Source organism: Pseudomassariella vexata (assembly GCF_002105095.1).
Source record: "Pseudomassariella vexata strain CBS 129021 chromosome Unknown BCR38scaffold_3, whole genome shotgun sequence".
Lineage (NCBI taxonomy): Eukaryota > Fungi > Ascomycota > Sordariomycetes > Amphisphaeriales > Pseudomassariaceae > Pseudomassariella > Pseudomassariella vexata.
Genome location: NW_024467958.1, coordinates 2985674 through 3003562, shown reverse-complemented (window position 1 = coordinate 3003562; position 17889 = coordinate 2985674). Strand labels below are relative to the sequence as shown.

General features: G+C 49.9%; 5 protein-coding genes across 5 annotated transcripts; 2 read left to right on the top strand and 3 right to left on the bottom strand.

Annotated features, from left to right (window-relative positions):
• Positions 1-2961: 2961 nt before the first annotated feature.
• On the top strand, positions 2962-4515 carry BCR38DRAFT_455780 (uncharacterized protein; the record flags this gene model as incomplete). The annotated part of the gene is made up of 3 exons (XM_040861834.1): positions 2962-3049; positions 3143-4329; positions 4495-4515. 3 exons carry the CDS (start codon positions 2962-2964, stop codon positions 4513-4515), a joined length of 1296 nt encoding a protein of 431 aa, XP_040719277.1.
• A 475-nt stretch (positions 4516-4990) lies between these two features.
• BCR38DRAFT_455779 (carboxypeptidase cpdS precursor) lies at positions 4991-6771 on the bottom strand (the record flags this gene model as incomplete). The annotated part of the gene is made up of 3 exons (XM_040861833.1): positions 4991-6307; positions 6358-6533; positions 6591-6771. The coding sequence occupies 3 exons, from the start codon at positions 6769-6771 to the stop codon at positions 4991-4993; spliced, it is 1674 nt and encodes a 557-aa protein (XP_040719276.1).
• A 4780-nt stretch (positions 6772-11551) lies between these two features.
• On the top strand, positions 11552-12655 carry BCR38DRAFT_336011 (uncharacterized protein; the record flags this gene model as incomplete). The annotated part of the gene is made up of 1 exon (XM_040855426.1): positions 11552-12655. One exon carries the CDS (start codon positions 11552-11554, stop codon positions 12653-12655), a length of 1104 nt encoding a protein of 367 aa, XP_040719275.1.
• A 1390-nt stretch (positions 12656-14045) lies between these two features.
• BCR38DRAFT_335912 (PRELI-like family-domain-containing protein) lies at positions 14046-14783 on the bottom strand (the record flags this gene model as incomplete). The annotated part of the gene is made up of 1 exon (XM_040855419.1): positions 14046-14783. One exon carries the CDS (start codon positions 14781-14783, stop codon positions 14046-14048), a length of 738 nt encoding a protein of 245 aa, XP_040719274.1.
• A 2039-nt stretch (positions 14784-16822) lies between these two features.
• On the bottom strand, positions 16823-17410 carry BCR38DRAFT_482464 (uncharacterized protein; the record flags this gene model as incomplete). The annotated part of the gene is made up of 1 exon (XM_040863510.1): positions 16823-17410. The coding sequence occupies one exon, from the start codon at positions 17408-17410 to the stop codon at positions 16823-16825; it is 588 nt and encodes a 195-aa protein (XP_040719273.1).
• Between the last annotated feature and the right edge of the window lie 479 nt (positions 17411-17889).

Sequence of the window (17889 nt, the reverse complement as noted above, 5' to 3'; positions counted from 1 at the left end):
TGTGTTAGGTGGTAGGTATATCCTACTGACCGCCTGACCCCGTTTCACCATATAAATATCCGTGGTCACATGTATGTTTGAAATAAGGAATATATGCTTGATATATTAATACTGTTAATACTATTAATACTATTGAAGGGAGAAAACCAACCTTATATGGACGGTCAGAGTGATCTTGAGGGTCGACTCTCGAAGCCTTTGATATATTAGCCCCAATTAGATCTTCAGCAATGATAATTTTCAATGTATTACAATCAGACTTCAATTAAGACCTCAGGTTTGGCTCTTAAATCATAATCTTGACGATATTTTAATCGCAGCTTGTTATAGCACAACGTAGGCGTGTCATTATAGACGAAAAGAGCTGACGCCTAGGAGTTGGCATGCGGGTAAGCTATCGTTTTATGTGGCATGGAGAACTGGAAGAAGATTTAGTGAGTGCTTGGATATGGTGCGTACCATACGAGACGCAAGAGAACCGGGCACGGTACACCCCTGATCAACCAACATGCGTCTCGAATCCCAGTATTTCCGTTTCCGGCGATTCCCCTAATAAACCGCTGCCAACTGCTCGCCCCCACAGCTAAATTCCATGCATTGCAATATCCGGGCACATTTAACAGTCAATCACAACAAGAGAGGTTCTATAATCTGGGCGCGGATCAGTTTCTCAAGGTCACGGATTACAATCAACAAATGGATAGGCCTTCCATCAGACAGACAAACACGCATGGCTTCTATAATTGGTCCTGCTTATTACCCACTGGGGGTACTTCTGTTTTCTCGAGGAATTTTCCTCACTTAACACTGATCCTTGGGATGCTATGACTTCCGACAGTGGCCAGGGAACCCTGAAATTAAATACAGCCCTGAACAACCTCTTCTCTTCAACGTCCAGCAAGCCCGTTATTTTCATGTCTTTGTCAACCTGGACTAGTTCTTCCATCTGGCTGCAGCGATATTCCTCTTCCTACTGAACCCCATGCACTATATGCACACCTAGTTCGTTTGTGTCGGTCTTATCCATGCTCATGCACACGAACACTCCAAAATTTATCCCTTACTAGATCTTGCTCAATTTCAGCATCTAGAAATTCCTTTGTCGCGGGATTAAGTCGACCGGACGATGCGAGGTAGTTCTTCAAGCAACTCGCAGATGTTCCTGGCCATTTTTCTCATATGCCTGGAGTACCTGGGTCGTATGTCCTCTACCTGCTTATTAGGGTCCCAGCTTTTGAAGGAATCGGCACACTTAATCCAACCTCATGCGGCTTCTATCAAGCACTAGAATCGATAAGGCAGAATATAGGACCATCAGATGACCACTATTGGTCTTGTGAAGCGCCTAGTTCAGTCCGAGGTGTGCTTTCCTCGTTCACGAGCTCATTATGGGCGATCTTTTATGTGGACAACTGTTCGATCTGTACATTTCGCCGGGTCTTCACGGGCGTAAGTTACAAAGCAGCGATGGCAAATGTATGATGACCAGGGTGTTTGTTAGAGATGATCCCAACCCCAGAACCCAAAGCAAGGGGCATCATGTGATTGGAGTGGCGTATAAGATTCTTCGGAGGCCATCTTGTTAGCTAATTTATCACACTAGAGAAAGCTCGAGTCTTGATGACAATGCGATCGAATAAAAATATCTCCATTGATGCGGTATTGTGGCGATCATGCTCATTTTATCTCGAGTCACAACCCCTACAGGATCCCAGCCTTGGTTTCTTGACTAACTCGTGACCTAAAACCCTTTTTGAAGATCTCCCACACCCCATTGAAAGGGTCATCTTGAGAGCTCTTGTATTTTTTTTTGTGATCATGCGCCGACCTTTTCTTTGTTTTGCCTTTTCCTAACCTACTAACATATCAACCATATGGACTTGTGGTGAATATCTAGGCCCCGCTATATTGTGAGACTTCAAGTTTCCGTCCGGACAAATAGACACCAAATGTTTTCTGGATATATTACTTGTGATAAGGGCATCCATTTGACACTATATAAGAGCAAAAGTAGTCATAGAACAGTGTACTAATTAACAATATTCTAGGCTTTCGTAAACGATGTCATTGAACATTGTGATGCCCTGTTTTCTATCCTTTGTTAACCATTGTTGACCTTCGAGTCCTGCGCATCATTATGTTCCTTATTCTGTCAACTCGTTACGAAGTTTAATGCGACTTCCAAACTGTGAAAGGGGTGGAAGATGGCCTAAGTAAACTTGCGGAGGGGTATTATTACCGTGTGAACACTGTGTATGTAACATCATATGGGTGAATTCCAAGTCCAGTTCTTCATTCTGACATGTCAATATCCGACATATCCAACTAATAGCGTAGGGTTCCGCTTATATATGAGCCTAAATGGTCTGTATGATCGACCTCGATTACATTTCTCGCATTGGTTCTGTTTTTGGTACTACCCATTTGACCCCTTTAACCCAAGTCCGCCTCGCTCCAGTATAGATAGTGATACTCCCGACTGGTTTGATGGGACAAACCACACATATAGGAACTAGAAGTAAAACATCACAAACTCCGTTAGTAAGTTCAGATAGGGATTTCAGCACATGGGTGGCGGAATACCTCGCATACTAATTCTATATCGAGGAACGGCCAGTGCCCCCAGCTTCGGTAGTAAGCAACGAGGTAATAAACGGAAGATTTACCTCTATTTTGCTGAACCGACGAGTGATTCGATATCTTTTTGTGAATAAAGCTGAGCCCAAGATGAAGACTGGACGAACCTCACAAGTTTCGAGCTAGAAGCAATGTTGGATGCCAAGATTGCATGCACGCTAAGCTAGCTCCCGGGCGCCACCTTGTAGGGATGTGTCAAGACGTCACAATCGCGAATCTCGAAATCTTTGCGCCACTTTAGCTACTCGGAACCACTCTTGGCGCCTTCGAAGTCCATCCACCTAGGCAGTTGGAATTGAAGTAACCAATACTTCATGTCCGATCATGTTCAGATCTCAATGGGTGTGCCGGCGATGCGCAAATGCCCTGGCACAGCCTCTGCGGCCCCAATTCCTCCGACAAGTTAGCACCGGTAAGCAAACTCTCTGCTCCAAACATCACCAACTAGCAACGAACCAACCAACATGGAAGCAACCAACTAACAGCGCCCCCGTACCGCAAACAGACGCCCATTCCGCCCTCCCACCCGTTCTCCTCCAACGCGCCCGCAGCATAGCAGAGGAGCACAGCGCCCTCTCCGCCTCGTTAGCCACCTCCTTCGACCCCAAAGCCGCCAAACGCCTAGGCGAGCTCTCCCGCGTCGCAACCGCCCTCCACGCCTTCGAATCTGCGCAATCCTCCCTCACCGAACTTAAATCCCTCCTCTCCTCCCCCGATGCCGAGCTCCGCCAACTCGCCTCGGACGAGCTGGCCTCCACCCAGGACCAACTCACGTCCCTCTCGACCGCGCTCTCCGCCTCCCTAACTCCCCGCGACCCCTTCGCCCACATGCCCTGCCTCGTCGAAGTGCGGCCTGGCCCCGGAGGACTGGAGGGTCGCTACTTCGCGGATACGATATACAAGATGTATAGACAGTACTGTGCGCGCGTGGGGCTGCGCTCTAATACCGTAAAGTACGAGACCGTAGACGCGGGCGATTCCGGCGGCGCGGCCAACGAGTCGCCCTTAGCGGAAGCGGTTTTCGAAGTCACCGAGCCAGGGGCGTACGACCTGTTCCGCAGCGAGGCGGGCATGCACCGCGTTCAACGCATCCCGTCTACGGAGAGAAGTGGACGTACACACACCAGCGCCGTGGCAGTATGGGTGCTCCCTTCATTTCCCGAGAACGCGACGGCGGAGCAGGAGGCCGATTTCAATGATCCTACTTCGGACTTCTACATCGACCCCAAGGAAGTGCGGTCGGAGAAGATGCGCGCTGGTGGTGCGGGAGGACAACACGTGAACAAGACTGAGTCGGCGATCCGCCTCACGCATATACCGACCGGGACTGTCGTTTCAATGCAGGACTCGCGGTCTCAGCACCGCAATCGGGAGGACGCGTGGAAGCTTCTCAGGTCGCGCGTGGCGATGCAGCGGCGCGAGGAAAAAGAAGAGCAGGCTTGGGCGTTGAGGAATAGTGTGCTCAGTCGGGAGAGGATCACGAGGGGGGATAAGATACGCACGTATAATTATCAGCAGGATCGGTGTACAGACCATCGGAGCGGGTGCGATGTGCATAATCTGCCAAATGTGCTTGAGGGGGGGGAGACGCTCGATCGGTTGATGCAGAGTGCGAAAGAGTGGTTGGTTGGAAGGGATGTGAAGGCGCTCATTGAGGAGGAGGAGGTGGCTGCTGCGGAGAGGGAGAGGGAGGTGAATGGTGGGGGTGGGGGTGGGGGTGGGAAGAAGGGGAAGAAGTAGAGCTGTGTTATATGCAAGGCAGAAACCTGGGCTTCTGAGTTATGGAGGAGACATCTCTGCTGATGTATCATGTATCAATGACGATGTATTATGAAACTCATAGACGATATTATCCAGTTCGTGTGGAATAGACCATGATTGAGACGCCCGGCTGTGAAGCAACTGACGACATCTGTTGCCATGCTTCATGTAGGAACGCAACACTCTATGATGCTCATGATTCATAATGAAGATATCACGCTGGAGGGGTATAGACCCTGCCTCAAGCCGGGTCGACATGAGTGCGTAGATGATAAAAACGAGAAAAGAGGTAGGCAGGCTGTAGTGGATGGACATGGTTGACTAGTACTTGACTTTGACACGGCCTGCAATCAACAGAGACCCGGGGGTCATACCCTCGAGCCAGGTTTAAAGTGACGCCACAATGATAATCATGGGAAGACATTACCATTTATTCATTACATGAGTGTTAAATAATATGCATACACTTATTAGATCTCTTTAAAGCTTAGCAAGCTCACAGCCCAAAGTTGGCCATACCAACCATGCCCCCAACCCAGCAACGGCCCAAGCGCTGGCACCTAAGCGTTAGGCACCACTCGACGTCGTAGTATTAATGCCCCGTAGAAGACCATGTCCACGGCCCGGTTCCATTGCCCAACGAATCGGCCGATGGTTGTGGGGTGTCCTTATCGGTGGTGAAAGCCTGCGTGGAGCTCAGCCCTTCCACCCGTCCCAGCAAGAATTCCAGCTGTCTGAACGCGGCGGAGGGGGCGTATTGCGGGATCATGTGCCCAGCGATGTTAACGGTGACATACGTCAATCCGCGCTCGGTATGAGCGATACCCATTACGCCCGCGCCGGCCAGGGTAGACAACGCCAGCATGTCGTCCGACTCGCCAATAGCATCGCCGGTCGACAGCTCGTGGTAGGGCACGTAAAATGGCTCGATGGGGACGGATTCGAAGCCGAGCTTGCCGCCCCACGTCATATTTTGGATGGAGAGGAGGGAGCCGTTGGCCAGGAGGATCATGTCGAGGATGCCGTGGCCGATGATGACGTTCTGCGTGGCTTCGATGACGTGCGGCAGGACCTTATAGCCGCTCGGGTCGGATTTGTCGTGGTTATTGATGAATACGTCGTTGGATGCGCACTCCTCCCATGTTATGTTAGGGGCGTGGATGGCCTGCTTAACGTCCTCGCGATCAAAATAGACATTGGCGCCTTCGGGGATGTAGTACAACGACCCGGGGAACCCGAGGACGTCCCACAGCAAGGGGCAAGTTGTTGCGACTTGGTATACGTCGAAGCAAGGGTTGAGGGAAAAGACCTCGCTATAGACCGAGTACCAAAGGTTGGCACACTCGTCGCTGACGTTGACGCCAGGCTGCGGACCAGGGGGTGGGTACTGGAGGTAAGTCGCGCTGTACTCGGCGAAGCCACAGGATTCGTGCTTCTCTTGGAGGTAAGCGCTGAAGGAGTCGTTGAACGGCATGAGATTCTTGTTGTAGTCCACGAAGGGGACGACGCTGTACGATGTCTGCAGCGTGTCGTCCATGAGGACAGGATCGTAGATCATCATGCCGCTGACGTTGTAGTACGTCGCATCATCGGCGTCCAGCATGGCCGAGGCAATGTACGGGCAGTACTTGCCGGCGTAGGACTCGCCTGCGATGTAGACCTTGTAGCCTTGCATTGAGAAGGTATCGACAAAGTTCTTCCAGAAGCCCATGAACTGCTCGGCGACGTCTTCTTCGCTGGTGGCAGTGACTGTTCCCTGGGAGAAACCGGTGCCTACCGGCTGCTCTACATACACGATGTTCGTTAGGCGATGCCAGCTCCAGGGGTTGGGAACTGGCTTGTATGTGCCGTACTGCCAGATGAATGGGCCGTTTTCTTGGATAAGTCCCTCAAAGGAAGAGCACCCCGGCTGAAGAAAAGATGAGTGTTGACTCAAAATGCGGGTGGGAGGGAACTTACACCGCCGTTAAGCCAAAGCAAGATCTCCTTGTCGGCCGCATCGTTGGGCGACGGGAAGAACCAAAAGAACAGCTTCTGGTCGCCATCTGGGTCATCGGTGATGGAGAGGAGTCCGGAGTACGACTCTCCGATATCAAAGTCCACGTCCGGGATGCCAGTTCCATTCACAGCAAAGTCTGCACACGCGTATGAGTGGATTGAGCAGGGGCCAAAACGGCGGAGTACATACATACCAGTGGTATTGGCGTTGGCAAATTTGGAGTCTGCCGTTTCCCTCGTCTCAAGGAAGTGTGTGAGGTAGTCGCCTGCATTGGGGGAAGAAACCGGTGGCTTTCTCCCTACATGCTGCCAGCTTCGTGCCTCTGTCACAGCTGCCACAGTGACCAGGCTGGCGACGACCGTGGACCAATGCATGTTGCAAGAGTTGGATCCCTCTCAATTGGTCCCTGAATATCAAATGAAGATATCAGATGGTTCACCTTCCTCGAGCTCACGGAAAGCTGTTCCAAGAGATCTTTCAAGACAGAAAATGAGCTTCCCAGAGCAGGAAGCCCATGACATTAAATAGTGACACGACGGTGGCACTACCGATAAGCAGCGGCATGTTGGACTGCAGTAGGTGAGCCGGACGGACATCCCGGCTATCTGGGGACAAACCAGCTGCAGGGCGGCAGGTCGTATCAGCGTGCCCCATATCGGTATTGATCTGCAGCATTACTAGCGGGTCGATGCCGCAATGCACATGGAAACAGGCGCATTGCGCTGATTGACACCATAGCTGGCCCCGGGGGAACTACCTGGCTGGGAATAACGGGCGCACCGCGACCTACCTATCTAGGCAGCTGCTTCCACCAAGGGTCTTTGTGATAGGACAATTTGGTCTTGATTGCAGTGGATTACTGGTCGAGTCAAGAAGCCGCTAGTGGGTGGGGAGCGGGGTTGAGGCTCGAATCGGGCGTTCTGCGGCCGTCAAGCATTATTAGCACTGATCTCGTTCTCAAGCGCCGAGGAATCATGATTAAGCTTCCACAGGCCTGGTTGGTGATGTCTTCTGAACCATTGCCATGGAGAAGTTGCTTGACCACTGCCCGTCTACTGCCCGTCTTGTGAGCTGCTCTCCCAACCTTCGGGCCGCGGAAGCATAGCATCCAAAGCAACTCTTTCGGATTGCAAGTAAAGTCGGTGGCTGAGAATTAGCCTCGCCGTATAGTAAAGATGCGCACACTTCAAATAGACGTGGCGGGCACGAGCGTGCCATCTTCATAACGCCCGCATGGAACCTGTGGCTCCGACGCGTTGGCTCGTCCCCGCATTTCTTGGCTCGCCCTGTCTCGTCTTGACCTACACACAAGCTTGAGCAGGCTGGGCAGGCATGCACCCCATTCCGAGACACCTAACGGTAGCGTAGGTATGCTTCTATCGTAGCATTGCAGAAGATCTACCTGATGTAGCCGCCGACACATGTGTTCTCGAAGTCGGAACGAAGATAACTGCATCGCAGCCCTCGTCGAAAATGGAAATCCTTTCGTGACCGGGTCGGCGCACCTGCCAAGTCGGGACTGGCCGGCGGTGATCTAGTGCAACTTCGTGTCCTGTGTTTGAAACAAAAAAGGAAAGGATGGTTTGAACCTCGTTTGCTTGCGTTAGTTACCTCCGGTGAATTAATGCCGACCAATCTGGCTTGAGGTGTTGAGAAGTCGAAGACAGGCCTGGTTTGCTCCCGACGTGGAGCACATTCTCCAGGGCTGTTTCAGCTCTGCTCGGAGTGGAACTACTACCGCGCATTGAATCGTATAGCCAGAACTCCCTAATTAAGAGCTATATCCTGTACTGAGAAGTAAGTTGCACTGCTATTGAGGCCACAGCTGTTTGCTACTGCGACCTTCAATAAGTCTGGGTACGGCCTATATTTCCACTACTAGGACACAACTATTCCTAAAACATATACTCAATTAACCAAAGATTCCTACCGCGTATCACGGTGTGCTGATATACTTAGGATTAGACGGTTTATTAATTTATATAGTGATCTGTGTAGTTTTCTTGAAAGACTACTCTCTTGTATAGTAAAGAGGTGAATATTATTGATTATTTTTAGAATAGTTAACAAAGCATAGGATTGAATGTATCTATACTCACGTCTTAAGATTTTACTGTGGCTATAACGCCCTTATAAACTGCAAAATGCTGTGCTGCAGGTAGAAATTAATATGAAGATTAGGGGACACAGCAGCCGAGTATCCAAGTCGACGTCATATCGTCACGGTACCCCGCTCTACCTATTTATGCCGGGGCTCTCACGCGTCCCCCACTATGGATAATCCCGAGGGCCTACCATAGCCTGAGCACCGTCATTTTCATAGGACAAACTTAAGGAAGGTGCTCAAAGAGCTTGAAAGATACGTATGGCACTAATGTAGAGACCAAGCGGATATTGTTTACTATAAGGGAAGCTGTGACGACTGACACATGGACGATAAGCAGGGACATCCTGACATGGCCTGCCCTGATCTGGACGAGCGCGTTCCCCTTATAATAGGAGAACGGCCAGACATACTTGTAACCCTTTCCTTCTCTTTCTTCCCTAGTTTAGTATTCAACAATAGAGATGCACTGATATGCAACCTTGATTCGTACCTATGTGCCTCTGCCTCGTTACAGAAGCTATAGCGCTCTAGCGCAGACTCTATTAACTTTCTATCAACTTAGATAAGGGGCTTACTATGTATGTTAATAGCAAATAAACGAGCAGTCTAATCATTAAGGATACTACGAAGCTATAGATATAGCTACGTCACATATAGATCTATAACCACTAGCTCCTTACCGCGCTTACCTTGTATTTAACTAGAGGCGCCGTAACAATCCTGGGTACTAGTGTATTTCCTTAATGACAGCTAGATTAGCCCAATAACAGACGCCATATTGAGAGACGTCTCATTTAGTTGGGATCCTCCTACGGTTTCCAACCACTGAAAAAACCAGCGATTAGATACGTAATAATATATAAGGTCCTACCTATATAAAGGATGACTCGGGGGGTTCGCGGGTTTGACCCCGGCACTGGGTATTATTTATGCATATTCGTACGACTTTTGCTCTTATTTCTACTTGTGGGCAATCGCAGCCCACCGTTCATTGTTGTTGTTCTTATGACTATCGTTACTTGCCGTAAGCTCTGGCTAATCTACAGTGGCCACACTGGGTGGTCCGTGCGGGGCCGAACACTGCCATTTCTGCCCACACTACTTATTAATATTTCATGTATAGTTAACTTATAGGGAAATGGAGAAATAGTTACCGAGAGTGCAGGCATATTACGCTTCATGTCACAAAAGTTATAAGTAGGACGGACTAGAAGATTGAGATCGAGTCACCCTGTATAGGCGGGCGGAATCATGACGGTCCGATGGCGTTTCAGGAAAACCTTCTAGGCCCCTCAAATAGTGCTCAAGGCACCATGTAAACTTGGAGATGTAAGTTTCCCTCTTTGTATCTAATTACTACTGGCGTTAGGAATTAATGATTGTGCCTGGCCTCCCCCAAATCAGTACCTGCTGTTACACTTCCTTTCTGCATAGAAGCCCGAATTAGGAGTTCCCTAAGGAGGTGTGTCGGACCGCACCAGCTTTCAAACCCTAACGGCTGTTTTTCCACTTCCGGCTACAACAGCCGGTGGACAGGATGGTGGACCCTGTATCCCGAATCCTGTGGTATATCAGATATATTAACTCATATAGCTTCTAATCAGGCCGTTTGCTAATTATCTATTCACCTTCAACGTCGAGACTACCATAAGATAGGTGCTAAGTAACTTAGTCGACGGGGTCATGACCACAGGTACAGATATGTTGGACCTTCAAGGCCATTGCACCGAATTGCCAGGTTGTGAGGTCATATGGTCATCTACCGTACGTTATGGGCCTATATGACCGCCATCCATCGTACCACATCACTTTTGTCTATGGGGCAGGCATCGTTCATTTCTACCTATACAACACCCTTATGGCCACAGTACACTTTTGGAAGAAGAGGATCTACAGAGATCAACAAACATTCAATGCAATCCAATTTTCACAATTAGGCCAATAAGATGCCGAAATCAGACAGCGGAAAGATGAACCTCTGGACGGCCACCGAAACCTCCTCTAGTGACCGTAACCCGTGCCTCAACGAGCAACGCATTCTGTCTAGGTGAAGTCAACACAAGAACTTCTTTCTAGTCTGCTTTGTATTCTTATCAACATCGCTGCTTTCAAGGCACTGTAACACAATCCTACGATGACCCAGAGCCGAACCGAAGTCCGCGCAATTGATAATAGCGGAAAATCGCGCGCCGGAGTCACACCATCCAATTTGCCATGCGACTACATCAGTATCATTGCCTGGCCTTATTTTGTGGCCGCCGATCACGAAACAAAATGCAGGGGCCTGCAGATGAACACGATGCACCGTACAAGCAATGGATATGAAGGGTCTCCAAGGCGCCCAATGTTGGCGTGTCTAACAAAATACGGTGACTGGAACATGCCGTCGTCAAATATGACATCCACTTTCATGAGCCCGATGCTTGGTCATGGTTATCATCGGCATGTCCTGAGGAGGACTCGCCGAGACAGTGCATGCAAGCATATGGGGGCAACTCTGACCACGGGGGATCACCATCATCAAAAGTCCTTGACCATTGGCTTTTGTAGCCTAGTTAAGCCAAGTGGTGTGTTTTCATAAAGGGACTGAGCTATTCCAGAAGATGCTCGAGAACCGGGTTTCATGCCTCAACTATGCATTTGAAGACGAGAGTTTGAGGACGTAAGAGCTCTGGTATAGGTAGTTATGCTTATAGTCCGAATCTTCAAGACAACTCGATGCCGGCTTCCCCATATTTCTGGGAATAGTTCGGGTCACCTGGGGACGGAAGGCGCGACTCCGAACACTCGGCTCCGGCTTCGGAAAGAGCACCTCGGAGCCTGATTCGGAGTGCGTGCTTAATCCAACCCCTCACCATTTATTAGTCAACACCACGGTGAACGAATACAGGCATTTCAATCTTCAAGGTCTGGAACTTATTTTTCACAAAACATTTCAAAAAATAAAGTACCACTGAACCTCCGAGGATATATCTAACACCATCGCAATCAATAAATACCAACCCAAGACACTTAGCTACTCTAAGTAGAGCCACCAATCACCCAATATGTACGCCCCCAAAGTCGGCGACAGGCTAGACACCCTCGACACGCCCTCCATGGTTGTCGACCTCGACCTCATGGAGTCCAACATACAGAAGCTCATGGACCGCCTGCTGCCAACGGGCGTCAACATCCGCCCTCATCTCAAGACCACCAAAAGCGCTATCTTAGCCAAGAAGCTCGCCGCAGCGGGTGCGAAAGGAGGCTGTGTTGCCAAACTCAGCGAGGCCGAAGTCATCTGCGCCGCGGGCTTCGACGACTTGCTAATCACGTGTGAGATAATTGGCCCCGTCAAGGTTCAACGACTAGTCGAGCTGTACCGCAAATTTCGTACCATCCGCATCGTGATCGACAGTGAACATGGTGCCACCACCATCAACTCTGCACTGGCCGCCTCGGGGATTGAAGAGCCCATCGCCGTACTGATCGACCTCGACGTTGGACTGCACCGCACCGGTGTTGCTGCAGGCGAACCAGCCCTCGCCTTGGCACGGCACATCGGAGAGCTGAGGCACCTGAAGCTCATCGGCGTGCAGGGCTACGAAGGCCATCTGCAGCACTTGCACGACAAGGCCGACAGGGAGAAGCAATGTCTTGCATCGATGAAGACGTTGACAGATACAGCAGCCTCACTGCGCGACGCAGGGTTTGACATCCAAGTCGTAACAACGGGCGGCACCGGCACAGCCGAGTTCTGTGTCACGGTACCAGGTGTCACTGAGGTCCAACCAGGATCCTTCATCTTTATGGACACGGACTACCGCAACGCCGTCGGCAGCTTCTACTCGAATAGTCTGACCATCCTATCGACGGTGCTCAGCAAGCAAGGGCCCAAGATTGTGACAATCGACAGTGGGCTTAAATCATTGACGACGGATAGTGGACTAGCTGAATGCAAGGATGCGCGGTATACGTATGGGGTTCTAGGGGATGAGCATGGGTCGCTGAGCTGGGAGCATGACGAGCCCGCGCTGCAGGTTGGGGATAGGGTCGAGATGGTACCGAGTCATATTGATCCGACGATTAATTTGCATGATGTGTATTATGCGCATCGAAAGGGGGTCATTGAGGAGATTTGGCCGGTGGATTCTAGGGGTAAGGTTCAGTAGGTAAAAGATTCTGTTCACTATTAGCTGCCAGGGAGACCCACGAGGAAAACACAGCTTATGGACGAACACTCCTGCCCCCTATTCAATCATGGAATCTTCACTTCCGGTCGCTGGAATAGTGGTTGGAAAAATATCCAACATTATTACTTGTTACGGACACAATCTGAACGGTAAGAGCACAGACATACTGTCTGTAAGAAAGTCTGCAAACATCTTTCCAGTGTCACTCAGTCTTATATTCACTGTTTTCTAACACGATAAGCTCAATGACAGCCATCCCAATCAAAGAGATCTTATCAGCGTCCTGAGTGCACCGTAGTGCTCGTTGGTAAAATATCTTTCCTCCAGCCAGCTGAAAATCGAACCAAATATCAATGTTTCATTACACCACTGTGCAGAAATTTCAAGCTATTCCTTCCGTCTAACTTGAAGACTTCCAGCCCCTGGCCAACCATCATGACTGCGTAATTCTCTAACATGCGGTCCACTCCCGCCTCTCCTTCTGCTCCTCCCAGTTCCTCATCATTTTCAATACGCCGGCTCAAGGGCATTACATTGTCATCCCCCTCTCCCTGTTTACCGCATTTGAATTTTTCCTTTGGTCATCCCTTTACACACATATACCATATATCGACTTCCATTCTTTCCGCACAAGGAAATTCTGCCTCCCGTTTCTCGGCCTCAACCCGCCGCACAGCTCAAACAAATCCAGCTCGTTGATGGTGTTGAGGAGCGGAACGACACTCCACTCCCGGAGACCAGTCTGAGAAATTCGTCAGAAGCGCAGCTATCACTAGTGTGTGGAGGAAACAAGTCCTGGCCACGAATACTGTCTCAGGAGAAGGCAGTTTGACCAGGTTAATAGGCAAAATAACGAGCACGGCACATTGGAAAGTCTGCAGCTGAAGGTACACCCAGGGACCGCTGGGGAACGCCCCAATGGGTGTAGGGATGAGGAAGGTTTGTTTGCCATTGGAGACTTTTTGTCATCCACGATACGTGATATAATGAGTACATGATCAGGAGAAGGTGTGACGTTGTTACATGAGTGGAGAGTTCAACGATGGGCACTCCACTCCACCCTCTCAACAAACTTTCAACTTGCCGGTTTCTTCCATCCGTTTCCCAGGATTCTGGTTTTCCTCCGGTGCATCGAAGACGCTTGCCGGCTTCCCCAACGCCTTGCTGGTATAATAACATAACAATATAACAATGATGATACAACAATTGTTGCTGCCGTCGCAATGACGCCCAACTCGTAGAAGTCTCGGGCGCTTTCAATGTCACGCCCGCCCAAGTGAGTGACGAAATCCAATAAAACAATACCATGGGATGCCATGGAATGCAGGGAATGGTGGTGTGTCAATCCAGTGTCATATGCAGGGGTGCATTACCCACTCTGCTCGAAGACGTTGCCTTCCCGCCGCCTCAGTTCCCTTAAAACGGCAACGACACCATTGCTGCGTAATCTCTCCAGTACCATGCCCATGCCGTCCCGAGATTTGACCATTTGGTCATCAGTCTTGTTGGAAGCGATTGACTCGATGCTGCTCTGAATGCGCTTGGCGCCCCAGCCTGATATCCAGCCACCGAAGCGGCTCCGGTTGGGATCGTCCGAGGTGGCCACAGCCTTGTCAACCTTGCGATTGCCAAGGCTGGAGCGGTAGCTGAATGTGGTGCTGACGTAGGTATTGGACGATGTAGCGGGTGAGAGGCTTGGTTTCGTGTCTGGGCTCTGGTCAGGCGGCGTAACCGAGTAGTGCTGCTGTTCGGTGACGCTCAGCACTCCGGTGAAGTTCAGATTGCGACTTTCCGTCTTCATCCAGCCCTCTCGGATATCGACGGTGCTCGTCTCGACGACGTAGGTTGACTTGTCTCCCGCTCCACCGGTCACGCTCGTCGGCAGCAGCTTTATGACAGCGGACGGCATTCGCGACTTCTTGAGGTGGATGCGGGTGGTGTGGAGTCGACCTGTGGCCGGGTCGACGTGCGACGAGATGGTGTCGGTGGAGAGGACATGGCTGGAGAAGGGGTTGAGCTGTGGAGAATAGTATCGAAGGAAGAAGGCGAGGGTGACGGTCGGGAACGGATGAGCGTAGCTGTGGTTGGTAGTGTGAGTGAGGACCATGGTGACGTTATGGCAGTTGCAGTGGCGGAGTGGCGGGTTGAATGTAGCTTGATGTTCGATGCTGTCGCAAAGAAATGTTCGGTTTGATAGAGATCAAGACATCACAGTTGATGCAGTCAGGTCGAAGAGGGGGGAAAGAGCGTATCACCACTCACACGCACGACGTCGTGTCAAGTCGTGCGTCGTGTCAATGCTATAGCGGTTGGATGATATCGGGCGACTCCTCAGGTAGACAACATACGAGTGCGAGTTGAAAGTGTGGCTGTCATTCCTTGTCGCCCGACCTGGAACGCAATTTTGCCATTTAATCCGTGGTCTCCGATTGGCTGAAAGCGCTGGGCTCGATCCGAGGCAAGCTGATTGGTTGATAATACCATCCGAATGCGGGGAAGCTCGAAGCTTGGCACGGTGGCAACTTCCCCAGGTAATTCGAGCACCCTGATGCAATACGTCGTATGTGGAATGGCAGTTAACCCTCAAGGCGTGACTACAAAGTTTGACGTCAGCTCACTGCAAGGCATCGAATTTATAGTACGATGAGAGCTTCCGGTTGCGATGAAAGTCCCAAGTTCACACATCGCCTCCAGCCGGTACAAGTGCAACTCGTGAACGCCCCGCCTACCACCAACGTCAATTGATGCCACCAGGGAACTGACTCGGTCTCAGGTTGACAACAGGAGACTGCACAGTAGTATTGTTGTCTTCTCGGCCCAGTACAGCAAGCTCGGAATAATCAACGACTCGGCATCTACAGTTGCGTACCTGTGTTGACCTAGGTACAGACAGCTCAAGCAACACTCTCTCAAATCTCTCCCATTATGGCAGGTATGCCATCAAGCCAGCCAGCCACTTCGTCCGATATAGAGTTGACTGCTCTTCCATTCTCATGGTCTAATATGTCAATCAAAGCCACTCTGTATATCCTGAGGCCAACCAGAAAGCTCTGCATCCTGACATAGTTGACGTCACACATTCGGATAAGATGGTCGGACGCTTCTTATTAAGCATGCGGCCTGTTACTAAGTAGGCTCTTGTGGCTACTGTCACTCTTTTGACTTGGGAGAAACAGACTTATTCAGCGCAATGTTTCAAGTAGCTTGCAATAACTCTGATAAATACAAAGCAGGCAAGCGCAGATTGTCTTATTTAGGTATCCCCGGGTCCAATTCTGGATTGACCTCATGCGCACCTTGATAGTACCAATACAGCCCCCAATACTCTGGATCCGACACATTATAGTATATCAGCGCTGTGGCAATGAGCGCCACAGTTATACCCTAGGCCGAAAGCGGTATGGTTGCTAGTGTAGATAGTGGGTCAGGAACTTCTCAGCGAGAGCACTTAACAGAGCCTTTCAACACCAACCTACCTAGCACAATGCGTAGAGCAGGCATAGCGGTCAATAAGACCTCCACCCAGAATCCGACTGCCTCAAGCGCAGATTGATATGGGGAATCATGTCCCGTAGAACTTACCTCCCTGGTCCAGTAAATATAGTTATGTTAGATGTTGCATGGTGTAATTAACCTCATAAAATGGCCCAAAGACCCGAGGTTCTTGCTCTGAGCACATAGACCATTGAGGCAGTTGCTGCACCTTCTGCATTGATGGTATATAAGTGGTGTGCAACTTGCTTGAGACGTATGGTGGAAAGCTAGCATTGGGAGCGTAGATAAATAGAGACACTACTACCTGTATCTCTTAATTGATTAGAAATCCACTGTGAGTGGAATCCAAGATAAATCTGTTTTCTTATTTGTTTTTCTTTTGATCAGTGCCTCACATCCCAGATTTGCTCGTTCACATATCCTACGCAGGATCTGGCCTAGTGGGTTGATGTGCAAAGTTTCTTCAAATTGATCGCTTCTCGAGTACAACGTAACACAGCCCGGCTTGACAGGTGCACTCGCAGTCACGACCTGGAAGATCTGAAAATTCTAGTTGTCAGAACTCTATAAAATCCATAACATTGTATACTAAGTTGTGTGGTAAAGTGTGACGGAACAAACAAATGGCATCCATCGGTTGCATCTACTTCCTCATCTATCGGCTTGGCCGCCGTGCTGGATTCCAAAGCCAAAATCCTCCTTCGACACCCACCACCCGCGATCATACTTCCAAAGACTCAAACCTGTCACCGTTCCTGAGCAGCCATGAAAATTATTCTTCACCTCGGCTAGACACGCATCCACCTCCTCCGCCTCAGTGACCTTGTTCATAATTGTATAATGACCCCTAAACTTCCCTCTATCTTGTATACTCAATGTTTCGCGCCACAGCTCCTGCAAGTCTTTGTGTATATGCGCTGCTGGCTCTAGACCGTCCACAGATATTCCCACGCCGCGAGCCATCCGGAACGGCTTGCCGGCTTTTATATGGAATAGTGTAGTTCTCGAAGCCAGAGATGAGATATCTGACTTCATCTTGGGTAGCATAGATCCAGGCAGTGCGTGGAATAGTGATACGTGTGCATTGACCTTGAGGAGTTTAGGCGGGAAGTATTTGGTCCTCAGGGCAGACATGGCGGTTTGCAACTCAGGGTCCGTTTTCAAGGTCAAGACGTAATGATCTTCATCTTCGTAGGCAGTTCGTGGTTTGTGGTCATCGCGGCGTTGATAAGTAGTCATTGAGTAGGGTTGTGTTATAATGGAAGTGACGAATATTCTTCCAGCAATGTTGAGTTGAGACCATAGAACAGTTTTTGATTTGGCGGCCTTCCTTGGTTGATGTAGAAGTCGCCGGCAATAACCTGGCATTTTGAGGTGGGTAGATGCAGGCCCTTCCCATGTATGGAACCAGCTGGGTTGAGATTTTGGATTGCTTCAAGACCGATTTCAAAGTGATGACGTCAGCGATGCTGCACTAGTTGAAGATCATAGAGTCTTGTTAACAAAGTGGCATAGCAAGACTATTTTGTTCTGACACAGGAAAAATGATGCATTCAATTGGTATTTGGTGTGTGGTGACGCTGCTTTGATTTATCTGCAGTGATCTGTGTCACTGGAACCAAGGTCTCAATCCTGTAATTTGGCTAGGTCCCCCTTTCCATTATTCAGGGCTTATTAGGCTGCCTGATTAATGCAATAGTCATGTCCAGTCCCATCCT